The sequence below is a fragment of the Engraulis encrasicolus genome, chromosome 11 (assembly GCF_034702125.1).
Source record: "Engraulis encrasicolus isolate BLACKSEA-1 chromosome 11, IST_EnEncr_1.0, whole genome shotgun sequence".
NCBI classification, from domain to species: Eukaryota; Metazoa; Chordata; class Actinopteri; order Clupeiformes; family Engraulidae; genus Engraulis; species Engraulis encrasicolus.
In genome coordinates this window covers 450130-462629 of record NC_085867.1, presented here as the reverse complement: position 1 = coordinate 462629, position 12500 = coordinate 450130, and the positions used below count along the sequence as shown (strand labels likewise).

General features: G+C 44.8%; 2 protein-coding genes across 3 annotated transcripts in view; one reads left to right on the top strand and one right to left on the bottom strand.

Annotated features, from left to right (window-relative positions):
- pik3ip1 (phosphoinositide-3-kinase interacting protein 1) overlaps positions 1 to 3159 on the top strand; it is a 23026-nt gene extending 19867 nt beyond the window's left edge. The window contains exon 8 of the mRNA XM_063209779.1: positions 974 to 3159. Within this exon, the coding sequence (XP_063065849.1) occupies positions 974 to 1213 (240 nt within the window). The 3' untranslated portion in view covers positions 1214 to 3159. The remainder of the gene's footprint in view (positions 1 to 973) is intronic.
- Positions 3160 to 6477: 3318 nt separating this feature from the next.
- Positions 6478 to 12500, bottom strand: part of rnf185 (ring finger protein 185) — a 13774-nt gene continuing 7751 nt past the window's right edge. Inside the window, exons 5-7 of one of the 2 annotated variants that reach the window (XM_063211139.1) lie at positions 12044 to 12098; positions 9213 to 9330; positions 6478 to 8313 (exon numbers count right to left, since the gene is read on the bottom strand). In XM_063211139.1, coding sequence (XP_063067209.1) covers positions 8216 to 8313; positions 9213 to 9330; positions 12044 to 12098 — 271 coding nt within the window. In that variant the 3' untranslated portion in view covers positions 6478 to 8215. The remainder of the gene's footprint in view (positions 8314 to 9212; positions 9331 to 12043; positions 12099 to 12500) is intronic. The other variant, XM_063211140.1, reaches the window with a different exon arrangement.

Below are 12500 nucleotides of genomic sequence, written 5' to 3'. Positions count from 1 at the left end.
CCCACAATCACCAGGCACACTATACTACACTATACTACATTATTATTATTAGAAGTATTAAGAGCCCTTTGCTCCTGCCAACCACCAGGTACTAAATACACTATACAGCTCCTGTGCCAGCGCCAGGTACTATATTCTACACTACACAGCTCCTGTGCCAGCGCCAGGTACTATATTCTACACTACACAGCTCCTGTGCCAGCGCCAGGTACTATATTCTACACTATACAGCTCCTGTGCCAGCGCCAGAGATCTAGATTAACACCAGCCAACCGGCCAAATGCTGCTGTCATTTCAGTTTGGCTGGACCCACTTACTTACTAGGCACTTTGACCCATTATGCCGTGTCCAGACCAAGAGCGAACTACGCTGCCTGGTAGCGTGGGTAGCAGAAGAAGTTTCGCCTTGAATTTGCTGTATTCGCTCGAGACGCAGCATTGACATGTTTGATTCAGCTAATCACATAACGGCTCTGGCTTGACAGCCTGGGACATTCGGAGATATGAACGTTCCGATTGGTTGTCGCCGAACAGCGTCAGAGCGAATTCGCCTGCGATTAGATTTAGTTTAATCTTCAAAATTCGCTCTGGTCGCGCAAGAAGCTTCACTCCTGGAGAATTCGCTTTGGTAGCGCAGGTCGCGTGCCCTCCATAGAGAAATAATGACTTCCGTCGCTTCGTTCGCTCCGTTCGCTCTTGGTCTGTACACGGCATTAGTGACTGTGTATTTGGCTAGTAAGATTAGCATCTACTAGCCAGTTTGACTGGAGATTAAGTTATTTTAGAGCCCTGATCACCATGCACCATGTCACACTGTACTTCCCAGACCCTTTGACCAGAGTGTTATTTAGTTGCAGAGTATAGGTTACAGTCCCTGCTGCAGAAATGGTTTTAGTGAGTGTGCGTGTATGTTGTATGAAATTCACTACACTGTATCAATAACCACTTACTTACTTTGCTCTCCCAACCACCAGGCGGCGCTGTTGGAGCAGGAAGAGGAGACACAGGAGAGGGTGGAAGAGGAGGAGGACAGAGGAGGAAGAGGAGGAGGAGGAGGAGGAAGAACAGTCGTGGAGGAGGTGAAGATTAGACTGCAGGAGGCGGTATTGACACTCCAGGAGGATGAAGAGGAAGAGGAGGAGGAGAGGGGAGGAGGAGGAGGAGGTGCTGACCTTCGTCTCAAACAGGCCTCAACCGACGCCTCTGGTGCCTGATGACCTTCAGGGGTCACGTAGACCTTCTGACCTTTTGACCTCTTGGACAGAGAGAGGAGTGCTATTATGGGATGGATAGTTGGAGGACTGAGGATGAACTTTTGACCTTTGACCTTGTTGACAGAGGAGTGGCCGCCTCCCCTTAGTGGCTCTCTGCTGGGTTGCCGTGACGATTGGGATGGGATTCTTCTGGGTTGCCGTGGCGATGGGGTGAGGAGAGGAGAGGAGAGCGAGCCGGCCTGATGTGTGTGTGTGTGTTATACTGCTGCTGCTGATGATTATATTATAGTGTTTTAGGAACGCTGACACGTGATTGGACAAGCCATTGGAACGCTGATACATAATTGGACAATCCACTTCCTTACTGCTGGGGGAGTTTTCCAAGACCATGTATCAGTAGTGAACTTAACCTTCAGGTAGCGGCCATGTAAATCATGTAATAGAAGAGCCTGCAGCCCTCGTTTTCTAAACTAAATGATGCCTGCAGGTGCATCTATTAGACGATGAACCTCCTCCTGTGGGCTATCTCTGACACTGGAAAATAACACAAGATGAAGAAGAAGAAGAAGAAGAAGAAGAAGAAGAAGAGGAGAGCTTTCGGGGAGGAGGGGGAGGGGTGCGATAGTGGACCACGGCACCAAGGGAGTAGGCGGCCGGTAACACACCTTACGCAAAGAATCTCGAACTACTGACTTGGAGGATTCATCACCACAGAGGTCACGGGAAGCCTTCACTAGAGACTTGTAAAGTGGAGGAGACACACTCACACTATCTATGCCGAATGATTAACAAAGTTCTTAACTGGGTGCTGAATCCCACTTAAAACATAGAGAAGGGATTGAAGCGAAGGACAGCACTCTTCAGATATTTTTTTTTTTAGTCGCCGAATAAAGGTGTTAAAGTCTTCAGATTTGTCTGTTTATCAGCCTACTAATGTTCTGGGCAGGGGTCCGTTTCTCGATTGTTGTCGTTGCTAAGCGCCTTAAGACCGTGTTAAGACGTAACACCATTCCCTTGGATTTAGTGTTGCTAAAGCGTTGCTGTTGAGAGAGAGTTGTGTCGTTCTTACAAAGGACGTTGCTACCATCGTTAGCAAAGACGCTTTTGAGAAAGCCACCCCAGATCCGGGTCTGAAGTCCGCTGTCCATCGCTTTGTTCCCTCAGGCGTTCAAGAGAGACACAGCTAGCACTACCAAAGATCTTGATATCCTCCAACTCCACTGCACGGGATTTCAACTATACCATTGATTATGCAGATGCTCTACACTGTACTGCTTGTGTGTGTGTGTGTGTGTGTGTGTGTGTGTGTGTGTGTGTGTGTGTGTGTGTGTGTGTGTGTGTGTGTGTGTGTGTGTGTGTGTGACGGGGGTTTGGATGGGGCAGGGCTTTGTCTGTCCCCATAACAATTATCATTATCAAGGATGTTTTGAAATGCGGTTTTGCCTTCAGATGCAAGTTACTATACGAGCATGTTGTTGTCATGTTGTTGCCATGTTGTCATGTTATCGTCATATTGTCATGTTATCATATTGTTGTCAATCATGTTCTCAGTGCCACCAAAGACTTGCCCAGTAGAGTAAGATACTTCAAGCCTGTGCATTTCCTGGATTTCCTTCGAGTTCCCCCTTGGTGATGTAGATGGCGATAGAGCACATCTTATGCAAGCCGTCACCAAACGCCTTGACAAGAGAAGAAGAAGGAGGGGAGGGGACAATGCCACAGCCGGTTTACATAAACCCTCTCTGACAACGCCCCCTTAGGAGACTGAACTTGAGCACACTCCTTGTCATTGGGTGGTTGGAGTTTGAATCATCTTACTCTACCAAGAAAATCTTTGGTGCTACTGTCCTGAGAGGGGTTATGTTTGGGTTTGGGGTTTATCTGGGAAGTGGGATGCATTTCAGCACATGTGATCGATTGTTTTGTTTTGATCATTTTTGTTAATGTTGTCACGCCCTCCACTGCCTGGTTCATGGGGCAATAAGGTGCAAAAAATTGAATGGAAGTGAACGAGGTGAGTCGTGGTGGATTTGTGGTGCTTAGGAAGAGGTCCAAGGTTTGGACTGGTGTCCTAAAACCACTCATTTCAAGCCCAGTAATTATTTTTTGACTCCCCATGCCTTATGAACCAGGAAGTAGAGGGCGTGACTTAGGTGCCCAATAACTCCGCCCCCTGGACCTGCCAATGATGTACCTGTCTATAGCCCTGCTTGCCGTTCATGACCCCGCCCCCTTATACCAGCTCATAAGCCCAACCCTCATATACCTGTTCATGACCCCGCCCCCATATACCTGTTCATGACCCCGCCCCCATATACCTGTTCATGACCCCGCCCCATCAGCTCATAAGCCCAACCCTCATACACCTGTTCATGACCCCGCCCCCATATACCTGTTCATGACCCCGCCCCCTTATACCAGCTCATAAGCCCAACCCTCATATACCTGCTGCCAATATCGCTGCCCCCGGTACCTGCCAATGGACGCGTTCCTGATTGATTACAATGCATTCTGGTTAGAAGTTTGTTCTTATAGAATTTTCTTTTGCTGTGCAGCGCGCTTGCGCAGTTTGGGCACTTTGCCATAACCAGAATGCATTGAAATGGCAAAGTGCGCATGCAGCGCTGCACAGCAAAAGCAGCACTGCACCATCGCAAACGCGAACGCGTCCATTCTCACCCTGTCCGTGATCCCGCCCCTCCTGTGCCTGCCAGTCCAAAAGGGGAGGGGCCTTCTCCATCCTTTAGACAGGGGGCATCAGTAATAGTTAACTAGATGTGATTCTCCATCCTGCAGACAGGGGGCAGTAATGAGGTAATAGCCAGCTAGATGTTATTCTCCACCCTGCAGACAGGGGGCAGCAGATGTTGTCGTTTGCAAAGTGTTGTTTCCGTTACTCTGCATCATGTTGGTCATACTATATCATGCAGCACATGTGAACCAAATGGCATGAAAGCGACTGTACATAATAAACAGTATTTGAACACTGTCACTTTGTTTCTGAGCGGGTGTGTGTGTGTCTCTCTCGCTCTAGTTTTTCTTGGACTGTTCTTGTGTATGTATGTGTCAGTGTGTGTGTGTGTGTGTGTGTGTGTGTTTGTGTGTGTTGAACAGACCAGGTTGCAATACACAGACACACACAACTCAATACACAGGATGCTCACCACAGAGACAACCGACATATAGACAGGCTATTGCAGATAGACAGGCCAAAGCAGACAGACAGACGGACCCCAATGCAGACAGACAAACCCAAATGTAGACAGACAGGCCACTACAGATAGACAACCTCAATGTAGATAGATAAAGTTACCTTTTTCATGAATACTTACCATCACCATGATAGGGAAAATTGCACTTTTCATACATTAAAAGGGGGATCTTCTCCATGGTCCGCCATTTTGAATCTCCAGAAATAGCCATTTTTAGCAGCAAAAATGATTGTACTTGGGCCATACTAGAAATATATTATTACTTAGTAAACTTTCATGAACAGATCAGATTTGGCAATAGGCAGCCCAGTACCCTTTTTGACCATTTCCTGCAGTGTACTTTTAAAGGTGCACTCTGTAATATCTTTAGTAGTTTATTTCCAGAATTCATGCTGTCCATTCACAAATGTACTGCTTGATATTTGTATTAGTTTATTTCCAAAATTCATGCTGCCTATTTACAAATACTACCTTTTCCACAAATATTTACCACCACCATCAAATTCTAAGAGTTCATTAAGACGGGGCGGGAAATTGCACTTTTTTTATAGAGAAAGTGCACCCAACTCCGAAAAGTTTCTTACAAGGTCTTTGGGTGCGAGCAAACAGCAAAGTTCATGTAGTCATTTAGTAAAAAAGCCGCAGTCCCGGATCAGTTTCTTACTGACGCTGAAGAAGGCTTAGACCAAAACGTCTGTCTGTCTGCCATGCTAACCCAGTATTAAAACTGCAAGAAACTGATCCGGGAGTGTGGCTTTTTTACTAAACATAATTGCACTTTTTATACATGAAAAGGGGGAAAATCTTCTCCATTGTTTGCCATTTTGAATGTCCAGAAATTTTAGCTGTAAAACTTATTGTACTACTAGTAAATATTAATGTAGTATTTAGTAAATATTCATCATGAATAGATCAAATTTGGTAATAGGCAGTGAAGTTTCAATGAGCAGCATAGTTGTAGTACCAACTCTGGCCAACATCCTACACAGCGCACCCAAAGATTTTCTTAGTAGAGGAAGAGGATTCAAACTCCGCCCACCCAATGCAAAGGAGTGTCTCAAGTTGGACAAAGAGGGTCAATTAGAGACAGAGGACTCAAATTCCAACCAATGCAAAGGAGTGTGCTCAAGTTTGGTGTCCTAAGGGGGTGTTGTCCCCTTCTTCTTGTATTTTTGTGATATTTGGTGGCAGCTTGCAAAGATGTGCATTACCGCCATCTACAGCGCTATGGGTACTCTATTTATTCTCAACCTAAAGTTTCAGCTGGTCTCCTAAAGGAGCGTTCACCTAGTGGTGTAATCTAGGTGTAGACATATGCCAAGGCACTAGGGGGCGCAGTCTTACTCTAGAACTCCTGTGCGTCATATAGAGATGTATCATGGGCAGTTCTGCAGGATCACACAGAAGTGAAGCCACATAATCCCACACGCACCCCCAATACACACGCACCCCCAATACACACGCACCCCAATATATTACTGGAATATTAACTAGTGTTGCACCGATACCAGTATCGGTGGATCGGCACTAAAAATGGTGGTATCGGTATCGGCGAGTACCAACAAATAGGGCACCGATACCATTAACAGGTGCTTGTATGATACTTAAACAGCCCTGAAATTAGTTATGCCATAGAGGTATTTAAAAAGTATAAAAAGTTTTGCTGGATTCACTTTGTACGCTATTAGTATTTTTCCTGTTTCATAAAGGTAGGCAGTAGCCTGACAAAGCCATGCAATGTTTTTACATCCAAGTAGTATGCACTACAGCCCTTCATATATATACATTTCAAATAGGGTGGTATCGGTATCTGCCGATACTGCACAGCCAGGTATCGGGTATCGGTATCGGGGCCATAAAATGGTATCGGTGCAACACTAATATTAACCACATGCACCCCAATATATTACTGTAGACCACACCCCCAATATATTAATGTAGACCACACCCCCAATATATTACTGTAGACCACACCCCCAATATATTACTGTAGACCACACCCCCAATATATTACTGTACTAGTGAGACAAAAAAAAACACACACATCCGTCATGAATTCTTCAGATTTCTGTTTATAGTAAATACAGTATATTATTTACATTGGTTTCTGCGTGAGTGGAAAGCATGTTGTGTAGTAAACACTACAGAGTTCTTTTTTAAGTGAGGCAACAATCTCGATTAGCCAAGAAACTTAATCCACATTAATATGACAAGAGGGGTATACTAAAAACATGGTTAAAGTGATACTGTCCCATTTTTGGAATTAAGCATTAAGCAAATAATAGGGTTTTACCGTTCTCCTGTATTTTCGACCGTTCTCTGGTCCGAGAACGGTCGAAAGTATAGGAGAACGGTAAAACCCTATTATTTAACTCAAGGGGAGGTGTAAAATAAGCTTAATTCCAAAAATGGGACAGTATCGCTTTAAGTGATAAACCAGGTTTAGTTAACCTACTGGAAGTGGTAACCCTGCTAATAGATGTACCTGCAGGCATCATTCAGTTTAGAACATGAGGACTCCAGGCTCTTCTATTAGATGATTTACCTCTATCCTAAAGGTTAATTTCACCAGGCGGGCCTTTCTCAAAAGCATAGTTGTTAGCCAGTTAGCAACTTGGGTAGTTGGCAATGGGAAATCGCATGGTGAGCAACAAAGTAGCTAACGCATGGCTTCCAGAAATGCACCCCTGGTTGGCTACTGAGGCAGCTCCTCAGTATACCCACCAGGGTCCTGTTTCATTAATACCACACAGGACAGAGGAGAGCTGGAAACAGAAACCGATCAGGAAAGAAAAGATCACAGTATTTAAAAACAATTAAATAAGGAAAGAGTGGCCGTCACATGGGGAGGGACGTGCACTGTAGTTATCACGAGGGTTTGCGTAATGACAAACTGGCCAGACGTGAACGTGTTAACAAGCTTAACCAATGATCATCTATCACAGTAAGATAAGTCAAACCCCGCCCACTCAATGCAAGCTTGGTCTCCTAAGGGGGCGTTGTCCCATCCTCCTTCTTCTTGTGTTTCTGTGGTGTTTGGTGATGGCTTGTATAAAATACCGCCACCTACAGCGCTAAGGGAACTCCATTTATTCTCAACCGCAAGTCTCCAAAGGGCTCCTAACTGCAGGTCTCCAAAAGGGGCGTTCAGGTCACCTGACATCACATGATCCAGGAAACATAGAGACTCGATGTATCTTACTCTAACAGAAGATTCTTTGATCACATGTCTGACAACAAAAAAGGGCCACACTGCCTCACAGCCCTCTCTCTCTCACACACACACACACAGCTGTACATGTGCCATAATTTCCACCAGGTCATGTATTCCTAGAAACACACTCTGAAGTCACGTCCCCTTACTAAGAGGAACACACTCATCTCCTTGCCAAGGGGAACTCTCTCTCCAGTGAAACTCAGTGCGGCTGCAGCATCCGTCTGGAACCTCAGGTGGGAAGATGAAGATGGTGCTGATGCTGATGCATCGTCGCCGCGGTGATGAGGAGCCAGAAGAAGGTGACGATGAGTCTGGTCGTCTAGGCGATGATGCTTTCTGGTTGCCTAGGTGACGAGGATGGTGGTGATGTTGGTACCTAGTCGAATGGTATCTGTGAAGGTAGTCTAGTGATGCTGTTGGTATCTGGTCGCCAAGGCGATGATGGTGGTGATGTTGGTATCTGGTCGCCAAGGCGATGATGGTGGTGATGTTGGTATCTGGTCGCCAAGGCGATGATGGTGGTGATGTTGGTATCTGGTCGTCTAGGCGATGGAGATGATGGCATGTGGTTGCCTAGGCGATGAGCAGCCAGAACATGATGACGAGGGCGACGAAGAGGAAGAGGCGAGAGAGGAACTGTTCATCCATATGCTGAGGGGTCCCCGGAGCTGCTGAGGGAAACACACACACGTTACATTACACACACACACACCTTACTATACACACACACACACACGTTACTATTACACACACACATTATCATCCATATGCTGAGGGGTGCCCGGAGCTGCTGAGGGAAACACACACACGTTACATTACACACACACACACCTTACTACACACACACACACGTTACTATACACACACACACACACACACACACACACACACACACACACACACACACACACACACACTACTACACACACACTACTACACACACACACACACACACACACACACACACACACACACACACACACACACACACACACACACACACACACACACACACACACACACACACACACACACACACACACACACACACACTTATGGGCAGTCATGGGTGAGCGGTTAGAGCGTCAGACTTGCATCCCAGAGGTTGCCGGTTCGACTCCCGACCCGCCAGGTTGGTGGGGGGAGTAATCAACCAGTGCTCTCCCCCATCCTCCTCCATGACTGAGGTACCCTGAGCATGGTACCGTCCCACCGCACTGCTCCCCATGGGGCGCCACTGAGGGCTGCCCCCTTGCACGGGTGAGGCATAAATGCAATTTCGTTGTGTGCAGTGTTCACTTGTGTGCTGTGTCACAATGACAATGGGAGTTGGAGTTTCCCAATGGGCTTTCTTTCATTACATTACATATCACGCACACACTATTATTACCATCTTGACTGGTGATGAAAAAAGTTCACATTACATTGACACAAATACACACAAGGCATTATACTAACACTAACATACATGTAGTGTATGTGTGTGTGTGTGTGTAACTGAAGGTGTGTGTGTGTGTGTGTGTGTGTGTGTGTGTGTGTGTGTGTGTGTGTGTGTGTGTGTGTGCTGTACCTGGGGGAGGTCGTCCGTCGTTGATGTTGAAGGCAGTTGCGAAGATTCCGAAGGGGAAGGCTCCGATCCCGAAGGACATCTGGAACCCGCCGTCACCGAACCCGAACCCCTGGAACCCCTGAGGAGGAGAACACATTATATAGAGGAATAAATATTATTATATTATATTTAATTAATAATATATAATAGTATACAGTATATCACGAAAGTGAATACACCCCTCACAGTTTTGCAGATTTTTGAGTATATCTTTTCATAGGAAAGCATTACAGAAATGTAACTTTGACACAATGATTAGTGACCTTTTAACAACATATTTAACCGCTTAAATTTCTTGTTCACTCAGAAAAAAACAAAATACAGCCATTAATGTTTGAACATGTACTCACAAAAGTGAGTACACCCCAGATTAAAATCCGGTAGAGAAGGGGCTATGTTGGCTCGAATCGTCTCGAAATGAAACGAAATGAAAAGGGATGACAAGGGAGGTAATCAGTGTGGGTTTCAACCTTTCTTTGCATTGAACTTTTACATTTTGAGTCTGCATCTGGCTTAAATAGATTGGTGTGAGATTTGAATGCAATCCTATGGAGAATATCATGATCTGCTTCAGTAGTCACAGTGCATGTTGCATGCTTCTTTTAGGTGTATTTCAGATTGCCAATGTTGACAGCATTCATGCATCCCCAAACCATGTCAGTCCCACTACCATGCTTGGCTTATGAGAGGATACACCTTTTTTGTAAAACTCACTTGTTTACCGCCACACATGCTTGACACCATCTAAAGCAAATTTGTTTATCTTGGTCTCTTCAGATCACACAACATGGTTCCAGTGATCCATATCCTTGGTCTGTTCATCTCTCTTGAGACCAAGATAAACAAATTTGCTTTGGATGGTGCCAAGCATGTGTGGTGGTAAACAAGTGAGTTGTACAAAAAAGGTGGATCCTCTCATAAGCCAAGCATGGTAGTGGGACTGACATGGTTTGGGGATGCATGAATGCTGTCAACATTGGCAATCTGAAATACACCTAAAAGAAACATACATGTCAACATGCACTGTGACTACTGAAGCAGATCATGGTATTCTCCATAGGATTGCATTCAAATCTCACACCAATCTATTTAAGCCAGATGCAGACTCAAAATGTAAAAGTTCAATGCAAAGAAAGGTTGAAACGCACACTGATGACCTCCCTTGTCATCCCTTTTCATTTCGTTTCATTTCGAGACGATTCGAGCCAACATAGCCCCTTCTGTACCGGATTTTAATCTGGGGTGTACTCACTTTTGTGAGTACATGTTCAAACATTAATGGCTGTATTTTGTTTTTTTCTGAGTGAACAAGAACTTTAAGCGGTTAAATATGTTGTTAAAAGGTCACTAATCATTGTGTCAAAGTTACATTTCTGTAATGCTTTCCTATGAAAAGATATACTCAAAAATCTGCAAAACTGTGAGGGGTGTATTCACTTTCGTGATATACTGTATTATATTATTTATTATATTATACGATATCATATAATATAATATAACAACTCTATGGGCTAAAATGAAGATGCTGTAACATAAAGACACAGCACACCACAGGATCTCTTTTTAACATTGTGTCATGACATTGTTCTGTGGAGAGCATTGTTGGTTTGTTTTATGCACAAATCCCCTCTAGACTGCCACTGCCATGTCAGAGACCAAGACCATGGAAAACGGTCTTAAAGTGATACTATAACTAAGCTTATTTTACACCTCCTCTTGAGTTAAATAACAGGGTTTTACCGTTCTCCTGTACGTTCAATGCTGCCCATTCACAAATGTCAACTTTTCAACGTATACTTACCACCACCATTAAATTCTAAGTATTCCTTATGACTGGGAAAATTGCATTTTACATGAAAAGGGGGATCTTGTCCATTGTCCGCCATTTAAAATTTCCAGAAATAGACATTTTTAGCTGCAAAACGTACTGTTCATAAACAGCAAAGTTTCAATGAGCAGTACAGTTGCAATACCTACTCTGGCCACCATCCTACACAATGCACCGTTAACGAGCCACCCAATTAAGACCACTCGTTACAGCACGAGATCACCCTAACGAGCATTTAACCTTTACAGGAAGTGATTGCAATCCCTGAAGCCTAGCGGAGTGGTGCTGTTCCCATGGGAACGTGTCACAGACAGCACGTCCCTCCCCCTCTCCCCCCCGCTCCGCGTTGAGGGCAGGTTAATGGGTCCCTATGGGAGCTCTGCTTTAGCTAATGAATTACAGGTTAGGCTTACTGCACAGGCCTACCGGGTCAAGCCCAGGGGCCCAGGGAACAAAGGGGGCCCTGAAGCCCAAGCCTCCGCAATACAAAAACTCACCATTGCTGTCGTCTGGCCAAGGGGCCCATGGAGGGGGGGGGGGCTTTCTTGTTGTCTGGCCCAGGGGCCCATGGAGGGGGGAGGGGGGCTTTCTTGTTGTCTGGCCCAGGGGCCCCTGGAGGGTTATAATCTGTCTCTGCAGGTTAGGACATCCAAACCCAACTCAACGCCACGCAACTATTTCATCAGCTGAACTCAGACTCAGACTGCAGTGTGGTGTCGTGCGGCAGCTGATGGTGTAATTTGTGTGTGTGTGTTGCACTGCGCTTCTCTTCTCCAGGTAGCTCATTAAGATGCCAGTTAGCCAACACACACACACACACACACACACACAAAATAAGAGGAAATGGGCGTGTCAAGTTGTGTCGAGTATGTGTGTGTGTGTGTGTATGAGAGAGAGAGGTGTGTGTGTGTGTGTGTGTGTGTGTGTGTGTGTGTGTGTGTGTGTGTGTGTGTGTGTTGCTCACCCCTCTGTTCTCGGGTTCTGGTCGTTGGCCTTGTGGTCGAGGAGGCGTCCTCTCTCTACAACACACAACAACATTAGATTAGATTAGATTATACTATATTAGATTATTACAACAACATTATATTAGATTATACTATATTAGATTATACTAGATTAGATTATACTATATTAGATTATACTATATTAGATTAGATTATACTATATTAGATTATTCACAACTTACTCTCTACAACACACAACAACATTAGATTAGATTATACTATATTAGATTATTCACAATTTACTCCCTACAACACACAACAACATTATTACAACACACAACAACATTATTACAACACACAACAACATTATTACAACTTACTCTCTACAACACACAACAACATCATTTACAACTTAGTGAGAACTCTCTCTCTATTGAAGTAGCAGTAGACAGTAAGAATCCACACCATGACAGATGT